Below are 25,189 nucleotides of genomic sequence, written 5' to 3'. Positions count from 1 at the left end.
TTCCAGGACTAATCTAGTATACACTGTAGAGAAGGAAGGTGTCTTCACAGCATGAGGCGAAGCCTGTATCTTGGTTAGCCAACTTGCTGACAAAATGTCGGAACCGGAGAGAGGCCTGTATCTCTCCAGACAACAGTTTTGGGCTTGAGTTTTAGCCTATTATCTAATCATGATGAAATGACCAGACAATTCTTCTCATGTCACAAACTCTTCACAAAAAAACTGTTAAAAACAAAAAAGGGAACCGAGAAATATAAGAAAACTAATACAACATACATTCCCTGTTCAAATCTTAATGGGGTAGACAGACATAAGAAGCTATGAGTATCCTCATATCAAAATGGCCAAGGTTTTCATGACTGTCTGCTAAACATTAACTTTAGTACCTAACTTCTATCTCAAAACTTGAACCTTTACTCGGCTTTTAATATTTATGTTTTCTGTATATACGAGTGTTTTGGCTGCACCTGTGTCTGTGCATCTTTCTATGTGTGTGCCCGGTGCTACAGAAATCAGAAGAGGGAATCTGATCCCCTGAGACTGTGCACATGACTGTGAGCCTCCCATGTGGGTACTGGGAATCAAACACAGATCCTCAAAGAGCAGCCAGTGTCCTTCATCCCTGAGCCATCTCTCCAGCTCCAACTCGCTTTCGAGGACCTTGAAAAAAAATCTCAAAATACAAATCAATGCATACCTATTAAATAGTGTGTATATGGACAGATGCTGAAAGAAAGGTTAGAAAAAATTATTAATGACTACGGGGTCAGCTGTGGATAGCAATGTAATATGTTATGCCACCAACTTTGCTGCGGGTTCTCAACTTTAAAAACACAAAGCTTGTTCAAAAGAAATCCTTTTAGAGCCATGTGAATGTGTACTACGTACGGGTAAAGAGGCATCATTTCCTCTCGTCTTCTGCATCCTCTCCTTACTGAGCTCTTTCTGATTGACAGCTTGTTCCGCAAAGGACACCTCCAGATTGATATCTGTTTCAGACGCAGGTATGTCCTCAGGCACCCGTGGGATCGGCTCCTTGTTATCCACAGCCCCACTAGATGGCTGGTCTAGGAGAGAGAAAAAAAAGAAAATTTAACTGCATGCCTTTTATTTTTTAAAAAACTTCCAATATATTAACCAGACCTGTGTGAAAAAAAATATTCATTTCTCTTTCGCATCAATTTACTGTTATTTTGATAACAAAATGTCTACTCAAGGATTGTACCAGTTGTTCATGGGGGAAAAGCTGAGAGAAGTAACTGATAAACCAGGGTCCGACTGGGACTTCTTTACACAGTTTTTAGACTGGGTATAAATTCAAAAGACTACCAGAAAGCATTAAACTCAATGGCGAGTCTCAGAAAGTTTAGTAGATGCAGCCGCTGCTTTATTCTGTTCTGAGGAACTAAAAGCAGGAGAACAAGAGGCACTACATTGTATCTCTGCCTTTCCTTAAACTTCAGAGAGGAATACATCTCAGAGCTGACTGCCTCCACGCCTTGGAATGTTCTAGAATGTTACCTCCGGAGGGGTTAAAACTTCCAAAACAACAGCTGATGCCAACAACTCCGAAAGTGGGATCTGGAGGTGCCTGGCACCAAAACCAACAGGTTTTGCACCTGGTTTTATTAAAAAGCATAGAGGCCCCCTTCCAGCAGGAGTTAAAGAAGTTGTGGGTATTTGCATCAGCATTTTGAAATTTTTATTTGGGCTTTTTTATTTTGTCTGCTGCTGATCCTCTAGGAAGTAGTCAATGTTGAAATTTTTCTTTCTTTGATAAAAGCAACAGCTACTGGGATAGAAGCAAACCCTTCCGAAATTCCTTGGTAAATTTCTCTCTCTCTCTCTCTCTCTCTCTCTCTCTTACAACTCACTTCAGAGAAATGCCAGCATGAACCAGTGTTGCCAGTGTTGTTCGGTTGCTTCCCACTCCCAAACACTGATTTATACGAATTTATAGTGAGATGCCAGGAACTGAAAAGGCAGAGCCTGCTGTGGCAGCCCATCCCTGGGACTTCAGCACTGAGGAGGGAAGCTAAGAAATCAGGAGTTCAAGGTCATCCTCCACTGCATGGTGATTTTGAGGTCACTGGGGCTAGGAGAATCTATCTCCAAAAAAAAAATAGGAGTGGCAGAGAAGGTAAAGACATTGCAATACAAGCCACACAACCAAAGTGTCTTCTCTGGATCCCACAGCCTGAAGGGAGAGCTAACTCATGAAAGCTGTTCTCTGACCTCCACATGTGCACGATAGCATGTGCATGTCTACACAGACATACACAAACACACACATGCATCATGCATGTTCACAATAGTCACTAACTGAAGAAAGTTGTTCTCTGACCTCCATTTATATACCATAGTATGTATAAGTACACACACACACACACACACACACACACACACACGTGCATCATATATACACACAGTAATAGGAAACATTACAATATACAGTATATAATTTGCAATAGTGAATAAACTTAAATAAATTAGCAAACCCCAAATAAATAATTAAACTCACACCTGGGCATAATTAGTACTTGCTTCCGATCCAAATAGTGATTTACTTTGCTCGCTGAGCAAAATGAAACCTTGTCTCAAACAATAAAACAAAACAAAACAAAAGCAGTGCTTTCTATGTTTGCCTACTGATACTGCACAGTGGAAAACAAAAGGATACAAGAGGCAATCCGTTTTAAAAATGTAATACGTACGTGTCAGAAATCCAGAGGGATTTCATTTAAAAGACCTCTGCTCAGAACAATTTCTGTCACTGCTTAATAGAACATAGAAACAACCCTTTTGTTTTAATCAACATAAAATTAAGGATTAGATATGAATCTAGTTTTAGTCATTCCCACTAAAGCAGGGCCAGCAGCATGACCATGTGGCAACACAGCCGTATGGGACTTGGACAGGACTTGCCTTTGTTTTAAAGCTTCTCTATAGCCAAGTTGAAACCTACAGAAAGCCTAGATTTCCATGTGAGCCAGCTCAGCCGGCTCTCCGGCCAGCTTTTAGTTCGGCAAGCAAGTAAACACATACCCGTGTCAAAAGCTCAGAATAAAAATAAACAGAACACTCAGAGAGGGTGTTATCGGCTCCCATCTCGGTTATAGTTGTGCTTTTCAACAGTCTATGACAATTTTAAGTAGAATACTTAATAACTTTTATGATTAATTTTTAAAGTATTATCATAAATGTCAAAACAAAAATTAATTTTATTTTCCCATTAGTTTATATGGTTATCTTTTTTTTTTCTGTGAATACATTATTGGTTTCCTAGGAAACCATTCAATGAAAAAAATGATTAGCCATTTTCGTAAATTAGGAGCTACTTTCAGCTGATGGATGTCGGTGGACGAGAATTTAAAAAGGATTCTCTTCAGTGCTTCAGTGTCAGCTACAATAATCATGTCCTCCATGCATACCAAAGTAAATACACTGCGCTGAGTCCAAAATGGAGCCATGCATAACAGACTTAAAACAAATTGATTTCCTCCAGGAAACGAGGCAACGAGAATGTAAAGCACAAAATACACAAACCTCGGTTCAGATGTGAAACCCAGTTCAGGCAGGGGACAGAGGGAATAACCATCAGTGACAGCGGGAGATGCTGGTGTCACTGCTTGAGATAGACAGCAGTGTGGCTAAGGAAAATGATGGAGCCATCATGCCGATACAGAGAAGTCAGAGGAAAATACTGACATGAATTTCTTGCCTGTTATAAATGATAGTATTCTCTCTCTCTCTCTCTCTCTCTCTCTCTCTCTCTCTCTCTCTCTCTGTGTGTGTGTGTGTGTGTGTGTGTGTGTGTGTGTGTGAGCATGTTTGCACACACATGGTCAGTACAGGGGTTTGCATGAGTTTATGTTTGTTTATTCCTGCAGATGGGGTGTGTACACGTGTATGGGGAGGTTGGAGGAAAACCTGAATGTCGCTCGCTCAACTTTGTCTCCTTGACTCTTAAGACAAGTGGTGTGGGGCCATTGGCCTAGGGCTTCGCAAAAAGGCTAGTCCAGCTGGAAGCAAGCCTAGGGACCCACATGTCTAGACCTTTCTAGTGCATATCATTTCTTTAATCCAGTTTCCTCTTTTCTATGTTTATGTGTGTCCACTCATTCATGCACATGAACCCACAGCTATGTACGCACGTATGTGGAGCTTTATGTATATCTGGCTTTTCCACACGGGTTATGGGAATCCACCCACGTCCTCATACGTTTACAAGGCTAGCATTTTCCGTGTGAGCCCTTTGGTAATTGAACCATCCCTCCATTATTTCCCAATACTGAAGAAGGCAACAGGTCTAAGTTATATAACTACTTTTAAAAAAACTGTCCAGTTACCCAAAACCAGAGATATATCTCTTTTAAAAATACTTCTCTCAGGGAAACAAAAACTAAAAATAGACAAGTTCACTATGAAAATTTTTCAAGTATTAATTTATTACATAAATGCAAATAATAGGCCTTTCATAGAGTTGTGTCATTTTACGAAAAGTGAAGAACATAGATTAAAATGTGGATTAATATGAAATGGGACAATAGCGACATTCAAAGTCTATTGTCTTTTAACTTGAAATCCTTTTGAAGGTCTATTTTTAGTTTTATTTGTATTAGTGTTTTATATATGTTTGCCTGTGCACCACATGTATGCTGTACCCAGAAGGGACCAGAAGATTCCCTAGCTTCCCCTGAATCTGGGAAGCAGCACCGTTACCTTCCAGTCTCTGCTTGTGTCCTGCCTTGGCTTCCCTGGGTGATGAACTGTACCGTGTAAGCCAAGTAAATGCTTTCTTCCCTTGAGCTGCTTTTGAATAGTTTTCTGACAGCAACAACAACAAAGACTGACATAAATCTAGGATGATTTCTTTCTGAACTTTCTAATGTGCCTAAAACACCACGGTAAGTCAACGCCAACGAGTGGGCCCTGTCCCAAGCAGGTGCTGCAGCGGCAGCTACCTGGTGACTTGGCTGGCACCTTCCTTCCTACTGTTTAGCCTTCCGGCAGAAATAGATATAAATCAGGCCACCAGTTTGTCACATCTCTCTTGCCCACTGCAATCTCAGCCTGAAAGCACTCATATAACAGACGTGTCGCCCAGAACCTTTGTTGCTATAGCCTACATGATGATGTCTGGCAAGAGACGAAAACATGAAGAAAGTACAATGTTCTCCTCAATATCTGTTAAGCAACTGGCAGTCACTCTTCCCCAAAGCATATTGACACTGGCACAAAAGATCCGTCTGTGTCTCTGAGGGCCCAGCTCTCCAGCAGGCGAAGGCGGGCCAGCTCTGCCAGCCTGCGTGCCACTTCAGTGTCTGCTGGCACACAGATGGGGAAATACTCAATGGTTCATTCTGATACAGCACATTTAGCTACAGAGGCCTCCATAGACGAGACAGAAAAGAGTGTTTTTATAGGTGTGTGTGTGTGTGTACACTCAGATGTGTAATGGTCATATATGTGTGATATGATGTTGACATACATATGTGTATATTATATGCCTTTATTTTTCAGGTGGGGATACAGGAGAGAAGTACTAAAAAATTCTAAACAAAGATTTTATATATGCTCTCATATACCTAAACCTTCCCATACAACTTTGTCCTCGTGAGGGATTTCTACAGGAAGGTTGGGAATGCTCCTAGGGCCTCTAGTTTATCTGACAGCTATTTCTTGTCCCCGCTACTTCAAAGCCCAAGGCCACACCATCCTGTGCAAATCCCCCAAATGTTGAGAATGTAAATGCACAGCTCTCCTGTGTCATTGTTTCTTAAGTAACGAGTGGGCCTATGTTTTTAAGCTTCAACCTAGAACCTGAACTAAGAACTTTTTTCCTTCTTATAAACACAATAGCTGCTTAATAGAATCTTTGTATTCATTTTAATTTCTAATTCATCCATGAAATAAATGTTTAATGTGAAAGTGCACGAAAAGGGGAATTATAACTCATTTTTTAAAAAAATAATCTTTTTCTTACACGTTTTTCTAAAATTTCCGAAAACAGAACCATTTATGAATTTAGAGCTTATGACTCACCAATGGGGACTAACTCCACAGCCCAGAGACATGGCATGGGAAACATAGCTTCCCAAGTCTAAACCTCAGTTCTCTCATCTGTAAAATGGACTGAGAGCAGCTATTAGCCAGGAATAATTCTTTTTTTTTTTTAAACTAAAACCATCTTTATTTTTTTAATCTTTTAAAAAAATAAGACAAAACAAAACTCTTCTTTTCCCAAAATAACCATGATTAGCTTAGAAAAATGGATGTATATCTTCAAAGTGTTTCCCTTTAACGGAAACTTCATTTTATAGAATCTAAACATTAAAGGTTTGAAAAGAAAAGCCAGAATCCAGCATAAGTCAAGAAAATCCACTCATACTTCAGGGCCTTCTCCTCCAGGAACCAGCATTGTTACATTATTTCCATTTAGTAGAATTTGATTAATTTTGTAATTCTTCTTCCTTCTGGTATAATTTCAAACTCTGTGACATTTTCCAACACCATACTGACAAAGATATCAAATCCTAGAAATGTACCAACAATTTCTTTATCTCTCTTCATCACAATGTGAATTCTTGATCCTATACACTTGTCCACAAGCTCTCGTGGCAGGAGTTGAGACGGGTTCATGGTCACGTTAGCCACCATGGCCACGCCGGAAGTCCAGGAATCATTCTTAAAGGTACAGGATGAAGCAAAAAGCTCTACATGTTACTTTGGATATGATAAACATTCACAAAGATACACACACACACACACACACACAGAGAGAGAGAGAGAGAGAGAGAGAGAGAGACAGACAGACAGACAGACAGACAGACACTGAGATCAGATGGGAAAATTCATAAAAATGATGAAGGACCAACTCTGTTCAGAATCATGCATTTATCTGTATTGACCTTACATTGGTGCTTTCATAGAAGTTGCCCAGCGGAACTGAAGGGAATATATTAGATTATAAGTGTTTATTACAGCAATTTAAAAGACAACCAAGAGCACAAGTCCAACCTACCATCTTTTCCTTGGTCTTCGTTTTCCTTTGTTCCGACTGACCGCAAGTCTGAGTCATCTGGAGACTGAAGAGAGAAAAGGAGCCACTTAGTCATCCTCAACTCACAGCTAGAAAAAAGAGCGCCGTAAATAACGCCATTATAACCTTCAGAGAACAAGAAATGGACAGTCAGGGAGCAGGGTGCTATGGTGATAATCAATAGAGTGTGTGGTTACTCATAGCAGTGAGACATACACCAAACACAACCAGGAACAGGAATGATGCCAAGCGTGCCTCGGTTATCTGAAACACCACTATCTACATGAAATGTTAGCAGCATCCAGTGATGAGATAGACGTGGTTTACTTAGACCACGACATAGTATTTAGCAACAACAACAGAAAGAAAGCCCAAACACATGCTTCAGCACTAACGAACACTATACTGTGTGGAAAGAACAGTCACCAAAGCCAAGCATGGCATGATTCCATTTATCTCCAAAGTCCAGAGCAGGCAAATCACACAGACCCAAAGATCCGTGCTTGCCCAAGTATTCAGGACAACATAGGAAGCATTTGTTGATGGGTAAGAGCTTTCTTTGCAGGGCATGGAATAAAAATGTGTCATACTTGACTAGGGTGATGGCAGAAGTGGCTGCATTATACATCTCTTTTATTACTGATTTTAAAGTATTTAGTTTTATTATAAATTTATCTACGGATATATTCTGATCATACTCAACCCTTAATTCCTTCTCCTATTGCCCCTTGCTCTCCTGGAACCCTGTTTTGTTCCAAACAAGCGATCTTCTTCATGTCTCGTTTTTGGGGGAAAGGTGACCTACAAGTTTCATTAGGGTTCCTTGCATAGGAACGGGTGAGGAGCTGTTACTGGAACATAGGTGACTAAACAGTCACTTCACCCGTGAAGAAAATGACTTCTTTTTGACTTATTGTTGATATAGTTTTTCACTCTGTTGCCTGGTCTGCATCACACAGGCAATCATTCCCAGATTGAGTTCTATGCTGTGTAGGGTGATCATATAAGTAAGTGGATTTTAATTCAACAATTCTATCATCAAACAAAAGTACTAGCTAATGTATTAGATGTTAAATAAAGTTTCTTTAAAAAAAAATAAAAAGGGACCAGCAAAGTATGGTGGTTTCAGTCTGTATTCCCAGCATTCTGGAGGCTGAGGCAGGAGGATTCTCATGAGTTTGAGACCAGTCTTGGTGATATAATGGGTTCAAAGCTAGACTGGGCTCCAAGGATAAATTCTGTTTTTAATAAATAAACAAACAAATAAATGGTAATCTTTAATATAAGGTAGCTCATAGAGTAATGTGCTTGTTATACGAATACAAACATGAAGATGCAAATTGAAACCGAGCATGTGTGTAAACACCTGGGCAAGGGAGCATGCATCTGGTAAAGACAGGTAGATTCCTAAAGCTTTCTGGCCAGCCATTCTAGCCAAATTGGTTAGCTTTGGCTTCAGTGAAATATCCTATCTCCAAAAATAATGTGGAGAGTGATTGAGAAAGACACTCGGTGTCAATGTCTGGCTTCCAAACATATACAAATATGCACACACAAAACAGGTTGTTTAAAGAAGGAATGTGAGATAAATTAAAACCAATCGGCAATAAGCAGTGATATATTGAAAGGAATTCCTTTCCTTCTCTAGAGGAATTGTTGCCACAAGCCATGAGACCTTAAGAGATTGACCTTTAAGGGTTACAAACAAGATGAGTTAGAACTGGCTCCAGATGGGGCTTGGTAAGAGGTTGGAGGGGTCAGAAAAGGCAATCTGGGCCAACTATACAAACATGTCTAGGTGAATGAATTATTTTTAATAACCACTCTACTGGATTCCATCTATACATTGAAAAACTAACCTTTCTAGTTCCCTCACAGCACTATTATCCTCATATACATATATGTGTGTGTGTGTGTATGTGCGTATGCATATGTGTACGTGTATGTGTATATCCTATGTGTATATGTATCTCTGTGTATATATATGTATGCATATGTATATGTGTATATGTATATCCTATGTATACATATATGTGTATGTATGTGTCTGTGTAGGTATATGTGTATATGTATATCCTATGTGTATATGTGTGTATGCATATGTGTATATGTATATTCTATGTGTATATATGTGTGTATGCATATGTGTATGTGTATATGTATATCCTATGTGTATATATGTGTGTATGCATATGTGTATGTGTATATGTATACCCTATGTGTATATGTGTGTGTATATGTGTGTGTGTGTGTATATATATGTGTATGTGTATATATATATAGTGTGTGTGTGCATGTATATATATGTGTGTGTGTGTATATACATATGTATGTGGATGTGGATGTGTACATGTATATGTATATCGTGTGTGTGTGTGTGTGTGTGTGTGTGTGTGTGTTTGTTATCCACAAAGGACTTCCTCTCTCACAGGTTTATAAAAAGTACCAGGGCTGCCATCAATGTCATTAACATGTAAGTTAGAGACCTATAGGACTCAAGACAATGTCAAGTCACAGAAGCAACACATTGTATGGTCAAAGGTACATCTTTGTTGGTTACAGTAGAACATCCTCATTCCCTCAGCCTTTAAGTGTGCAGAAGGTTGGCTTTGCATGGCACAGCGAGCACATCCAGGGATCCCAATCTTATACATAGACTTATATATAGACTTAGAGCATGTGGTCAGACTGTTTTCATTAGTAATTGAAGCTACGCATGCACATGGATACATTCAGGCATTACATTTCCTGGTGTCAGCACAGGCTTTGTCTTAAGTATGGACACTGGAAAAGGAGAACACACATTTACCCCAGAACAGAAAAACCACAAACAGAGATGGATGCTTAAAGGGAGGGGAATGGAAAGTCATCCTCTGAAGAATGGTGGTGTTTCAACTAAAGGCATTCAGCAAAAGAAAACATTATCTTAATTTGCTTGTGCTACTTCTTTCTCAGTGACACCAAACCAATAATAAAGGCCACCAATGATCTTAGATTCTAAAACCAGACGGGTTAGACTTTTCTAGGAATTTGTTGGGAAAATTAAAAGACTCTTATAGCTCCAAGTAGCAACACCATGCCGTCCTCAAGACTAGCAGGAATTCCACACCATATATTTTGCTAAGTCTGCCCATTCCTGCTTGTCACTTCCTCTGAGCTTTCTGAGTGGGCAGGGCTAGAGAGAAGGCAATATTCTTTAATTAGGGAGGAAATGTCATCTTGTATATCCTTACCATTCATTTTTCTATAATTAGAAACCTAGTTCCATCCTCCAGCCCTGGTAGATGTCCCAAATAACCACTAGATAGCAAACAAGGATGTAACTTAGACAAGCGCCTGAAGCAATCCAGTGACCCAGGAGGTTTTCTGTAAATGCGTTGAATGTGATCTGCAGCAGGCCATGCGAGCAAACTAACAGCCTGCAACTCAAAGGATTTTGCAGAAAAGCAAAGTAATGGCAAAAAGTAGAGGCCGTCTGCGTAACGACATCACCAACAGCAAAGTGTCTTAAACGTGAGCGCTTCCATTCTGCTTTTTATGAAAAGCCATGAAATTTTTATCGCTCTTTGCTTATACTGAAAACGGAGTCTCGAGTTCAGGCTGCTTACAAGCGGAGTCGTGTTTGAAAGTGGAAATACTGCAGAAGAGAAAATGCTTTAAAGTCAAACAAAATTGGGTTTAGCATCTGCAGGACATTGAGCAAGTCACTTAAAGCCTATGAATCTCAGTCGCAGGATGGAAATGTTAGCACCTCACTTACAAGACAGCTGAGAGGACTCAGTGAGCTCCGTTACCTCAGTAGCTACGGCAGCAATTGCTACTATTAATGTTGCCATTGTAACCATTATTCAAGAACTCTCTTGTTACACTCCCACTGATTCTACTGAATTTTTTAAACCAGAGCTGATTAGGCCAGTAAGCAAAATTTTTCTGTGCTCTTAAAAACACCAGCAGACTTCTCCTTGTTGGTAGCGAGAGCTTCTTGACGAAAGTTCCACATGATTAAATCAATCCTTATTTCCTCATAGATCAGCTGTCGGTGCTCTATCAGTGGGCTATTATGCACAGTACTGCTCAGGGCCACACAGGTCTAGTACTTCTACTGTCTACTAAGTCTCTTCATTTCACACTCTTCTATTTCCATCAGCATCAGCATCTTGTGTGAAAACATTAACCATTTGGGTTCATCTTAATTCAAATCTATATGCCATGTAGGATGCAGGGGGCTAGACACAAAGAGAACATTCCTTCCCATCTCAAAAACCCAGCTCCTGGAATGCTATCACTTACCTGATACTCCACTTCTACCTATCCTTCGGTGAACTGGAAATTCAACGATTTCCTCAAGCAATAATAGATAGGAACTAATGCCCTGGGTCCTGCCTTTCTATCAGAAACAACTACTGCTCAAGCTGTGTAGAAGGCCATCTCCACTACTCTCTCCCACTCAGTGGTGTGACGGGCACATCTACTCCAAGGACCCATCCTCCCTAGTACAGGATTATTGCAAGGAATTTGAACTTGCTTGGGTATTGGTCTCTCTGGGGTAACTTCTAGAAGGGCGAAACTCAAGAAGGGTTCACTGCCAACACAGTGCTTTGACGCTGGGTAGAGAACAGGTGCTCATTACGTTCATAATGACTTGAGTGGAACTGGACTGGTCCAGAGGACTCCGAGCGTTTCATCACTTGCTTTCATTATCAGAAAAGAATCTTACTTTTTCTTGTGCCTCTCTCTGTTGAGCAAATATGTCTCTGACGTCAGGAATGTGGTACTGTTTGCTTTTCTTCCTCAGGGTTTGGGAGACCGTTTCTACCCGTTTCTGGACGGCTGCTGCCTGAGTCCGGGTCAGCGTAGATAAAAACACGATGCTCTCCTGAGAGTCATCGGCCGACTCTCCGAAAAGATTGGACAGACCCGCCTCCTTGAGCCATTCTTCTTCCAGTTCTCCCTCTAAAACAGTTTTTGTTTAAAAAGGAAAAAGAGAAATGGCATTGAAATCACAGAGAATGAAAACACGTTCATACTTTTAGACTATCAGAAATCCTGACTGAAATGCTTCTACTACAACCAAGGCATAGGGCTGAGAATTCTTATTCGAAACTTGGACAACTGCCATCCTCTCTGGCCAGAGTAATAGCAAATTTTGGGTCAATTTCATATATACTTAATTAAAAATTTTAAAATTGTTTCACATGTAATTAACCTCCACAACTTCCTGCATATTAACTAGGGAAAGCTGCACGGCCGTCGTTCTCCTTCTAGAGGTGAGCGAGCCATGAGGAGATAACGCGTTCCAGAGGGTGGCTCAGGAAGTCGGTGTTGAGAGCGTGCACGGAGGCCTAGTTTCTTGGCTTAAACTCAAGGCTATCTCGGAGCCCAAAACTAATCTCCGAAAGGGTTTGTTTTCTCAGTTCCATGTAGCTAATGAGGCATACGGTGAGGCAGTGAAAAAAATATATATAACTGGGGATCTCAAATTAAATTTTTTAATTTTTTTCTCAAATGAGTGCATCAGATAATATAGATATTAAAGAATTTTTTAAAGCACATTATTTTCAACAAAAAAAGAGATTGCATGAAAACTAATTAGATAATGGAATCAATTTAGAGCAAAGTAGGAATTCGGCTATAAATTAATACAATTGCCTTCCATGTCTGTGGTCTCTGCATCTGAAGATACAGCTAAGCTAGATTTGATGTGCTGCTAAAAGCAGTGTCTGACATGAACATGGGTATCAACTGCATTTCCGTTCCTTTATTTCTTTTTCTTTAGACAGAGTCTTACTATGTAACTCAGGAAGACTATAAGTTTTGGTGCCCTCTGTAAAAGACTCCTCAATGCCCAACCAAGCCTGACCATAGACATTTAATTTCTTGTCATTCCCTAAACACAACATTATAACTATCTGTATATTACATTGCATTGCTTCACAAACCCTAAATAACACAAAGACAATTTCCAGAATACAGGAGTACATAAATAGATTTATGCAAATTTGTAAAAGATATTTTAGTATCCATCTGTTGATTTGAGTGCTCCAGAGGTCTTGGAACCAATCATTTCCTGTACATCGAGGGGTGCTATATTATCTAAGACCTAATGAAGCTTATAGAAAAACAGATAGAAAACTAGAAATGGAGTCACCTCAAGTACCATGTTCAGAGAGAAATAAAAAAGTAAGGACAGGTACAAAAGACACAAAAAGTCTACACCCCATTTCAGAAGCTTCGCCATATTTAATTCTGCTTTTTCTTGTATAATCTAAATGAGAGCCATCAGAGCTACTTCGTAACCAAAAGATCATGATATTTTGCAAACATTATCATCTGTGTCACTCGTGACTGATTTCTGTCCTTCTGCAGTAGAGCAAATACTTGAATATAGAATCAAGGGCCAATAGCCCAGGCCTCAAAGAAAACATCTGGCCATTGTGATTACTGATGACTAGATAGGCAAAATGATCCTCTAGGTGTGCTTACCCAGATGATGGCGAGGAAGGAGCCTGACAATGTCATGACAAAAGGAAAACAAGATTGTTATACCCACTTAGTACATTAAAAAATAGAAGGAAAACCCAAACTATTTAAAATCTAGGAAGAGCAGGGCACTGTGTCTCATGCCTTTAATCCCAGCACAGGAGGCAAGGACAGACAGATCTCTATAAGTGGGAGGCCAGCCTGATCTATATAGTGAGTTCCAGGAGATCATGTCAAATAATTAATAATAATGATGATAATAATAATACCATCTAAGAAAGTATGAGTATACAGACTTATGTCCATTGGTCTTCATCATCTGTTAATTCAACTTAAGTTTGGAGAAGTCAAAGCTTAAGTGTGGTTTTCCCTAATATATTGTTCCCTACTAACTGACTGGCAAGTGGCTTCTGTCTCAAAACACAGACTGAGAGAAGATTAATAATTATGACAAATAAGATACGTTTTATTCATCATGTATTTAGAAAAGCATAGGAGAACATGAATGAGAAATCGATTTAGCTGACTATGGTTTTCTTTTATTAGTCTGCAAAATATTAAATTGAGAAAAATATCCAAGCCTGGTGGTACGGTGACACACACCTATAATCTAAGCCCTTAAGAAGGCTGAGGCAGGAGGATTAAAAAATTAAAAACAATTATGTTCTACATAATAAGATCCTGTTGAACAAGAGGTCAGAAGCCAGACCCCAGATTACTACTGGGAGATTTTTTTAAAAGAGTATCAGAAAAGAAAGTCCTACTTATAGGGTTACATAGCTCGTTAGTTCATCAGACACTGAGGTGAAAGTTGAGGATGTCTATACTATTGGATCACAGAACTGGAAATAATTTTGTTTGTTAGCATTTATATAACTACTGGTACACGAAAATATACATACATATTTATGAATCGTACAGAAAGAAAGCCGCAGTTTTGAAGACAAATCAGGCATCACAGATATGGCGACTTCATGAATTTAAGAGATTAAATAAATAGTACAAAACTTAGGAAAAATATTTAAAAATGAAGTGTTACATGTTGACTTTAGAATACCAAGTATAACAGTAAATACTGTTGGGAAGAAAAGAAAGAAAAAATGATGCACGAACTACCAGAAAAAAAAAAAAACACATAAGGGAGCTGAAAATGCTTGTGTCTTTTAGCATCCAAAGCTGTACCCTTCCATTGACAGAGCATGCTGTCTGGATACTGTGCTGAGCGATACAGGACCAGATCTAGCCGAGGTCAAAAAACCACATACACAGGTTGCTATATCTATCTGCCAGACAGAAATGTATTGGCTAGAAGCAAGATGAATACCTTTGAATGCTCAAAAGACCACCATACATGGAAAAGTAGATAGAATGAACTCATTTGTTCTTCCTTAAAGGAGAAAGATTGCAGTGATGCATTCTGAGATATAAGAAAACAGACTTCAAAACAGCATGGTTCTAACAAATCAAGCTACTTGACGAATGGAAAAACGGAACCACTGCAAAGTTGGAAGCTTGCTATCACCATTTCCTGGAGATAAAATAGCCTTGAGGCTAATATAGTATGCAAGGAATAAAAGTCAGTATAGATGAGATTTTAAGCTGCAAGTCTAACTCACTGAATCCCTAATAGAATGGTTATCCTTCCAAGGTGAGTTTGCTCACAACACTTGTACCTGGTAACTCTGCTACTATTCAGTAACCTTCAAGTTCAATGGCGACCAGCATGGTTATTTGGGGTCTGTTGCCTTCCTTTCTGGACATTCATAAAGACCTATCTTATCCACTTAGACATTACCATCAGGCTCTTTGACAACTATGGCCTCTTGACCTTCTTGGCAGTTTTCAGTAGACCTCTTGATGTTTTCTAGTTCTGTCCAATAGGCTTCCATTGACACTTCATCCAAAGAATCCTGAGAACTCGATCGATCGAATGGAGGTCTCTCTGAAAGTTTGGTGGAGCTTTCTGGGTTCATGGTGTACTGGCCATATCTGCGACTATAAATGCAAAACAAAATGTGGTTCATTTCAGATGAGAAACTAACACCATTTCCAAAACATCACAGCACAGGGTTAGGGGATCAAGAAACTCCTTAAGTTCACCCTTGTTTTCTTAATTGAGGGGTATTATGGTCAGCAACACTCCAAGCAAAACGGTTTGATGATTCACTTAAGTTACGTGCTCTACCAAAAATGAGGACAAGGAATAAGGAACCACTTAATTTGCCCTTTCTCTTAGACACATTTAAGTATGACACTTTTAATTTGGAAAGTAGTAGAATGAGACTTGATTATTGGCTATTCATACACAAAAAAAAATGGGGAGTAAGTTTTATATAGCGCATAATTTTTATCAATTATATTTATACCAAACTCAACCAACTTGTAGGCCATTGTTTCCATCTGTGAATAAGGTACCACTGCTATTTCTGTCTTACTTTTTATACTGAAATATACAGATGCTAATTTATGAAATTTCCTTTACAGCCTACTGAAGAAAGCACTTTTAAAACTTATAAATGTACTCATGACCTGTACATATAAATAATTTCTAACATGGCTAAATACTCATTTACTGGAAATTCTGAATAACTTGAAATTGCCTCCGACATTTCCTGTTATTTATGAAAAAATGAATCGAATGAGATTTACTTTTCATTACATTTATTTACTCTGGGTAGAAGGCGGCTCACAAATCATGGAGTATGTGTGGAAGTTGAGGCACAACTCAGTAAACTCAGTTCTCTCTTGCTATTGTGTGGGTCCCTGCCATTGAACTCAGGTCACCAGACTTAGCAGCAAGCACCTTTTCCTGCTGCCTCTCTCAGCAGCCTTTGAACGAGATCTTTATGATCTCCAATAAAGTACTTTTCCTTAGACTCACACCCCACCTACTTCTGACATTGAATTATGAGAATTTACAATAAAAACCAACACAGAATGGAAATAAACTTTCATTTCTCATTATTTACAGATAGAAAGAAAATGGCACGTAAGCACTTCAAAGAAGCAACACTTTCATCTCTGGTGTTCCTTGCTTTACATAAAATGCTTTTCAATTTTAATAGTACTGTTGGAGTGGGGATGGTAATTGGTGGAAAGTGTTTTATTATTCTAATTTCAAAGTGCATTTTATCTCCCAAGAAGGACGGCTAAGAAACAATAATTGCTAGGCCGGTTTTATTTCCTGTACATATTGACAATAAAGAGAAACATAATAAATAAAATTCTCTAGTAATCCATGAATGATATTCTCACGTCTAAAAGGGTCTTTCCATTAATTATTTAAAGAGTAGGATCTTAATGCCATGTGAGAGAGCAGGTCCTTAAACTCAGACAAATCTATCCAGTTGAATTCTAAATAGTTTGTTAAAAATGAAAAAATATCAAAAAACAAAAAACAAAAAAAACAACTTCCAAAGAAATGGGCCGTCACCGGGCAGTTAGCTGGGAGGTGCTAGTAGGCAAGGTTTATTTGCTAAGGTTGGTTTTTACATATTTTATTAATGCTGCTTGTGAGAATGAAAGGGAGGATCATTACAGTTTCTCCTTGGAGTAGGGCATGGCACCCTACCCTAGCAATCTTTTTTTTTTTTTTTTTTTTTTTTGGTTCTTTTTTTCGGAGCTGGGGACCGAACCCAGGGCCTTGCGCTTCCTAGGTAAGCGCTCTACCGCTGAGCTAAATCCCCAGCCCCTACCCTAGCAATCTTAACACTCAGTAGAGTAAGACAGCAGCATTGCAAACATAATGTCACCTTGGGCTATGGAGTGAAACACCCACCACATAAATAATACCTCTTTCCCTGACAGCAACCTTGAAGTGGAGTTCAGGGACAGGGTCAGTGAGGAAGGAATGTTTGTAAATCTCTTTCACCCAGTCTTCATCGTCCACTGTAGGCCTCCTCCATTCTTGACTCAAAGGCTACATCTGTCCTCCCTCCTAACCCACTCATCCAGTTTATGTCACAGGAATGTAGCCCCCAAGCCGGGAGACTGACACCTATCAGGATAGCTAAAGACGATTCACAGATGTTCCCCTTTCGTTTTTGCTGCTGTTTGCTTTGTGGTAGCTATGTGGGCATCGTGTCTTTGCTTTTGTTTTCTCTCTCACTGGAGTATAAAATTGGCTGCCATTTTCTTATTTCCTACCTCTAGCTCTTACGGTTCCTGTGTTGGAGACCAAGGTGAGTCCTGTGAACTGGGACAAGTATAATAACTAATTCCAGATAATTTGGTTTATCTGCTCACAGGGAAGAGATACAGGTGAATAGAACATTAGGCCTCTCAATCCTGAAGGAAATGTGTTTATTCTGGCAAGAAACTTCTGGTAAATTTCCATTAAGGCAGCATAGTATGTGCAGAAAAATTCCAGGGCACTGAATCACAGCACTATTACATTTTGTCTGTCAAGCCCCGCCTTCAAACCGTGCACAGAGCACCAACTTATACCTCAGCGCTGACTCAATAGTGTGACTTGGGTAGATTTAGGTACTGAACCAATTTGCGATAACCTAAAAAAATAAAAATCACTATATCATGAACCCTTTTTTTTTTTTTTGTTTCGTTTGTTTGTTTTATTTTTGTATTACTGGTAAATCTTGTTGTACTATATTTTCCATTTTTAAAGGGTAAAGAATGGGAGGCAACAAGTATTCAGTAATTTCCTATCCTTTGCTGGGTTCTGTCAATCTAGTTTTTTTTCTTTCTTTCTTTCTTTCTTTTCAGACAAACTTTCTTTCAGATGTGGCCAGTTCACATACTGCACCCCTTTTTTTCTTTTGAAAACACACTTAACTTTTATCCTACAGGCAGCTAAGAGCTAAAAGTCAGCTACCGTCTTAAAACAATTCTGGTAAATGGTCAGTTGCCCTATTTTCTCTTCTTTTAAGGACTAGGTCTTTTATAATAATAATGTGTATTCCGAAATTTGTGTTCAAAACCAGAAAGCACCGTCTGCTAGGTGTAATGACTTAGAGCAGGAGATTTCATTTCCACAGGATCTCAGCCAGCATGTGGTGCTGAAAGCTTTCTCTTGTGTGTTTTTTAATCAATTGTTATTACAGCGCTAGATATTAAAGCTGAAAAATATTAAGCACTATTCGTTGGCTAAGAATGTAATGTTTTTGGACGGAGAACAAGAACACAAAGAAGAGGAAAAAGATGACAATAAAATAGATGACAAAGGAAGAAAAAAACAGAAAAACAGCAAACAAGAAAAACAAGAAGATTGAAGAAATAAGAAGACAAGGATAAAGATGTGATGAAGAAGAAGAAGAGGAAGAAGAGGGAGAAGGAGGAGGAAGAGGAGGAGGAAGAGGAGGAGGAGAAGTAGGAGGAGGAGGAAGAGGAGGAGGAAGAAGCGACAAACCCAAAACGAATGAGAAGGGAGATGAGCAGCACTGCTCTTTGTGGGACTACATGTAATGCCCAGCTTCACAGAGGCCATCTGGATGTTCCTATCTGCTGCAGTCAGTCTCTGGCTATGCCCCACATGCCCTGAGATATGCCACTATTTTCTCATGACAGAATGAGAGCCGAAAAAGCAAACAGCACAGGGACACTATGAAGACAGCATAGATTCTGAGTCCCCTGAAAGGAGTTTTCCATTCTCCCATGCCCCCAACCACACTTTGAAAACCACCGATCTGCTTCTCAAAAACACGCTAATGGGTCTGATTTTTTAGCAACTTGGTGGGGTGGGCAGGGCTCCAGAAAGCACTACTGACGAAAGCAGGGATGTCCTTCCTGGTGTCTCAACCTACTTCTTTGTTTTCATTTCGTTTTGCAGACTTCCATTTAAAGAAAAAAAAAGCAAGCCTTGGGGTTTATTCATTCCAATACCATCTTCATATTTACAGTATGGTGACAAGGAATTAAGACATCATTTCAAAAGCCCTACCTTGCCAGTACCCTTTATCATTCACTCACGTCTATTCCTAAAAGAGAAGAGCACAGCTTCCCCCTACGCAGGGCGTTTGATGATACGGATTTCCTCTGTATCATCCATGGTCATCCATGGTCTCTTCCTAAAGTCACCAAAAGGCAGATGTATTTGTAACTATAGGATATGAACTGGAATGCATATTTAGCAATCTGGTCCAATTTTTATTTCCTGTACCCTATGTCCTGAAGGCTTGAAAACCTACACTTTACAGTACAGTTCTGGCTTTTGAATTACAAGAAAGTAGAAGGCCTTAGGACTGCCCTCAGAGGCAAGGGCTATCTAATTTTTCTCTTCCTTTTTCTGCCCCAAAGCACGCAACGACTTTCTCATATCCCCTTATCTGAAGAAGTAAACTTCTCAACAAAATACAACCTTCTTAAATGTCTTCCCTAGCAACCTTGCCAAGTAACCGGGAGATCTCAGCCACTGGAGAGGAAAGGCACCAACCTCCCTCACTATACTCAAATAGGCCCTCCATCAATTCTTCTAGTGACATAATTTGCAATAATTCTCGAGAAATTCAGACTGCAGAAAATAAGATTTGCATTGATACCCTGTTTCTTTCAGGGGTGGCTCCCGTGCCCAGAGATGAGAGCAACCTGGTTCCAATCTGTGGTCCATTCCTTGGGGCTCATTCCTTTCTACTAAAAATCATTTACTATCCCCAGAAGGTGTCGACGGCTCACTGGCTCTATTTCTCTTTCTCCTACAGAGCGTACTCGTGCTTCATTCATCTGACCCTCTCTGAGGTGCCTATTTTGAGGGACTCTGATGCACACAGCACATTACACACATGCATAAGCCTTTCTCCTGGCAATCTGTCCACTGTCAGTGCATGCCAGAGGACCAGTGAAAGGCAGAAATCCACCCACTTAGGTCTGCATGCAGTGCTTCAGTTCAAAGTCTAACCCCTCATTCTATCCCTTTCAGAGGCAAATTCATTTCCTTGAAGTTCTTGGATAACAGACCATGATTTCGTATTTCATTTTCTTAATGAGGCGGGGGAGGAAGAGGGAGAAGGAGAGGGAGGGGGAGAGGGAGAGAGGGAGGGGAGAGAGAGAGAGAAGAAGGAGGAGGAGGGAGGGAGGGAGGGAGGAAAAAGAAGTTTCTAAATATTAAAAATGACTATATTTGCCATTTTATTTCTGGTCCTACATTTATTACTTTTACTATTAGTACTATTAGCTCATCATCAGTATCACTATTGTATGTGTGCATGTGCCATGGGTCCTGGAGGTGAGGGGACAAATTTTGAAATGTGAGGAGTTCCTTCTGTTTCTAAGGGCTTGGGCAAGAGGAGTAGGGCTTGGGCCATCGGGTTTGGGCAGCAAGAACTTTTACTGTCTGAGCCATTTTGAAGCCATCCTTCCTCACCTCACATTTATCTCCATACAAGAAATAACAAGAAGGACCTAGAGTAGAGGACATAGAGCAGAAGGGTGGAGATTGTTTTTGCATTTTACTCTGATCAGAGAAAAAAAAAGTTTCAATCCAGACCATAATATTGTTATCAACCATAACAGTGATGTATAGCTTATGTAAAAAAATCACATTTATTAAAATAAATTTAAAGATACACTTGTAACATAGATTGCAAACCTCTCTCAACATTTTCTAGAGGAGATGACGAGGTCTCACGACTAAATCTTTCTCCAGTATAACTCGGCAAACAGATGGAAAAACTTGTCCTTCTCAGGGGTCAGTTTACTATACCAAACAGACCCTCAAAGATAGAACTGACTTCTGTCTGTCTCGATAGATGCATTTTTGTGAGTTTATGAATAGCTAGACTAAATGTATCTTGATAAATGTCTATAGGAGACACCCCTAAATGCCAATTATTATATTAACTGTGGTGATCCAGTCTAAGTTGACTGGATATATAGTATACTAAGAGATATGCCACTGGGCACAACTGAGCGGAAGCTGCTTGATCAGGTTATTGTCAATGGAAAGATTTACCCTAAGATGGATGGCACATTCCAAGGGCAGCCAAATCAAGAAGTCCTCAAGGAAAAGCTTAACACATGGCTTTTTGCCCTTTGTGCTGCCTTCCCATGGGTCTAGCAAGGCCATCTACTGCCCTAGTTACTTTCCCATTACTGTGAAGGGATACCATGACCAATGCAACTTACTGAAGTAAGCCTTTGGTGTGGGCTTAAAATTCCAGAGCGTGAGTCCATGAGCATCATGGTGGAGAGCATAGCAGCTGGCACATAAGTATGGCATGGGAACAATCTTATCCATAGCATGAGGGGGAAAGAGAATTAACTGGGAATAATGTGTGTTATTGAAACCCTAAATTCCACCCCCAGTAACACGCCTTCCCCAACAAGGCCACACCTCCTATTCCTTCCCAAAAAGTTCTAGGGACCAATTATTCAAATATATGAGCCTATGGGGTCCATTCTCATTCAAACCACCACATCTGCTGCATCTGCTGCTGGCATCAAAGCACAGTCTCTTTTGCCTTCCAACATAGGATGAAGACCAGCCCATCTCCAGGAGTCCTCTAGCTCTTCAGTGCCGGACTGGAATTGTAGAGACATCTCAAGGACTAGCAAGTATGGCCATTGTTACCCTACCTAGATGTTATCACATAAGTCAACCCATCAAACCCTCTTTGTTTCTCTTAATTATGTTACATTTTGATCAGCCCCCCCTCCCCACATACATACACCAACCCTCCAGTTATCCCTTTTTCCCCTGAAAAGGGGAGTCCTCCCAAGGATTCCCCTTGGCCTTGGCATATCAAGTTGCTGCAGGACTAGGAACACCTCCTCCTATTGTGGCTAGGCAATGTAGCCCAGTTTAGGGGAAAGGGATCCAAAGGCAGGCAGCAGAGTCAGAGAAGCCCCTGTTCCTTCTGTTAGGAGTCAGACAGGAAGACCTAGATGCACAACTGTTGTATACACAACTGCGCAGCGGGCCCAGGTCTATCCCATGCATGCTGTCTGTCAAACTCTCTTGATTGTTACATCAGTCTATTGTTCTGTTCCTCTACAAAAGCCTGACTAATACAGCAATAAAGAGAAAAATATATTTCAAGCCAAACTATACTTTTTTAAAGCACACAAAAAACCACACACACACACATACACACACACACCCACACACACAAAGACAAACATAAATGCTGAACCCCCACACTTTAACAACTGCGCTATGACTACTTAGTATCTGACCTTGGTCACTTATGCTATTCACAGACATAAGAAGCTTAACTCCTATCCATGAATCATGCTCCCCAGAAGTCCAGTGTCAAGAAATACAATGGGTGATGCGATTTGCACTTCCTAGTGAGAAACTGAGAGGCCTACTTATCTACCCAGGTATGAATCTTGCACAAATGGCCCACAAAATAAGAGCAAGTAACTATTATAGGAAGATCTGCCCCCGCTCAGTAGAAGTCTCTATGCTGTTCCTTTTGTAAATTTTTTTAGTAAATTCACCACTTTTTCATGTCATTGATAAATTCTTTTCATACTCATTCATGTCACTGACCTTCCAAACTCTGTTTCACACACTGCAAGTGCAGCTTCTATGAGGTCTCACTTTGCCTCTTTTCTCTCTGGTTACTCATAGTGGTCAACCAAAGGACCTGTAAAAAACTGAAGGTCTCTGGCCAGAGCTTCTCTTCATGAGACACAAAGGCCTCTGCACTGTTACTCTGGGCCACCCTCGCCTTATAGGGTTCCTTTCTGTCCTTTTGAAAAAAGCCTTATGTCTTGTTCACCATCAAAGTTCCCCAGACAAGGCAACTTTTTGGTGGAACCTGAAGGCAGTGGAAAAAGAATGGCCACCTTTTGTCTACAACATTAGGGTCAGCTTTGCTTATTTTTATGCATCCCTTCTCTCTTAACACTTAATTTAATTGCCCTGGAAGCATTTTTATAGCTAATTCCCCCTTAATAAGCTGCTCTTCTTCCTCTCATTTTTCTTTTCTCAGGAATTGGAGGGACCAAAGAGCGTACGGCTGGTGCCAACTGAGTCAAACCTTCTCTCCAGCATCTGCAAGCCAGTGTGTGTGGCCACTGTTTGCAAGCCTACCATTGCCTCTCCCAGACAGGCTTCCTGATCCTGATCTGGGAGACTGCGTAACCAGACCTCCACTTCTCTGACAGTGGGTTGCTCCTTTTTTCTCATGGCAAGCCTGTATCCAAGTTCAGTTTATGAATTGACTTTTAAGGTCAAGTTCAACCGAACCTGCTGACTTGCTTGGTTCAAGCAACATAGATGACTCTAAAGCAAACTTCAACTTATTCTTGAGTCATGCCTAAGAATGTTAGCCTCAGGTCTCTGGTAGACAAATGGGCAATCCATCACCTAATGGGGGACACATGATGCTTCCTTAGTTGCCCCATCATAGGTTATACATTCTTCACTCTAACTCACCCCTGGGATGTACTCTCCAAAATTAGTCTAAATATCATCTTTCCAACCTCAAAGATGAGTGTCTTATTTTCTTTTTCAGCAACATGTGGCCTTTGTATACTCTCATAAGGCTAGGAATGCTGGTCCCACACTTCCATGCTGACAGTGACAATATCATTCTATAGATTCCTACATTCAGGGTTGTCACAGGACTTCCCATTGTGGAAAGCTCTAGCAGACTCCTTACTAGACCTTCTTGCGATAGCCTGTCTTTCTCAAGCCCAGCCCTGAATGGCAATAATGATGGGCCCCTCTTGGGATGCACTCAAGTGCACTCAAGTTCCTGTTCAACCTGAGGTTCCCTTCCCTTTCTCTCCTCCAACCCCTGTTACCAGCCTCACATCCATCTGATGAGCCTCTACCTTTCCCCTCTACTTCTCTACTTCTTTGGCTCCTTTCTCTGTTTCTAGAAGCTCTCCGACTGTCTCTTCCTTTACCCATATGTAGGCTCTCAGTCTACACTCACATCGTTGCTTTTTGTGGAAACTCGGGAAAAATTAGAAGCCATACCTGTGCCACAGGAAAACATTTTCTTCTTTGGGATACAGTTGGTGGGGTCATTTAGCCCCATGTGGATTCATTCATCTACCTTTTCCAGTGTCCATTTGTCTCAAATCTACTTCAAACTAATGCTAACTAGGCAAGGTGTCTATCTTCGTTAGGAATGCAAAGGTCCGTGACCTTTGACCTAACCTGGCAAGACATTTTTAATCACTATAACAGTCTGCTGTCCTCTTAAAGTAGAATCTGAATTTGGCCTTTAGCAGGTCCATAAGCAGTTAATTTAGACACAGCCTGGCTGACTCCATTGGAGTTAGTAGCCAATACAGAACCATGCTACATAGCAGGTAGTGGTAAAGAAGATGATAGGGGAAGTAGCTGTCAGAACTGCATGATTGCCTGCCTCTTAGTAGGAATTAAAAAGGCTATAATCAAACCTGTTAGCTCATAACAAACTGTATGAGACAATACAAGGTCTTTCAGAAAACCCTCACATAAGTTAAAAGACCAATCCGATGAGACTGTCCCTTATGTCTACTCATGTCTCCAACTGCTGTCAGTCAAGCTATAAGGCCTATCCTACCACCACCTGGCCCCTTGGGGCTCTCCTTTTTCCTTTCTGGTAAGGGGTAGGTAAAACACATGCTTTAACAAACACTTTTAGAAACTAATGAAGAACCAAGAATCTTTTTCTCACCTTTCTAAATGTTGCCATATGCTTTTACAAGCTTAGCTTCTTCCTCTCTCTCTCCCTTGTCATCCTAAAAGACCCAGCTCTGAGGGAAAAACTT

At 40.3% G+C, this 25,189-nt stretch overlaps 1 protein-coding gene and 1 pseudogene across 1 annotated transcript in view; both read right to left on the bottom strand.

Annotated features, from left to right (window-relative positions):
- Window positions 1-25,189, bottom strand: part of Arhgap18 (Rho GTPase activating protein 18) — a 147,041-nt gene that overhangs the window by 58,589 nt on the left and 63,263 nt on the right. Inside the window, exons 2-5 of the mRNA XM_032894913.1 lie at window positions 15,318-15,517; window positions 11,760-11,995; window positions 7,025-7,088; window positions 889-1,067 (exon numbers count right to left, since the gene is read on the bottom strand). Coding sequence (XP_032750804.1) covers window positions 889-1,067; window positions 7,025-7,088; window positions 11,760-11,995; window positions 15,318-15,517 — 679 coding nt within the window. The remainder of the gene's footprint in view (window positions 1-888; window positions 1,068-7,024; window positions 7,089-11,759; window positions 11,996-15,317; window positions 15,518-25,189) is intronic.
- Window positions 6,386-6,660, bottom strand: LOC116892963 (annotated as a pseudogene).

Source organism: Rattus rattus, chromosome 2, assembly GCF_011064425.1.
Source record: "Rattus rattus isolate New Zealand chromosome 2, Rrattus_CSIRO_v1, whole genome shotgun sequence".
NCBI classification, from domain to species: domain Eukaryota; kingdom Metazoa; phylum Chordata; class Mammalia; order Rodentia; family Muridae; genus Rattus; species Rattus rattus.
Note: the sequence above shows the minus strand (reverse complement) of the source record. Positions and strands in the feature narration are given on the sequence as shown.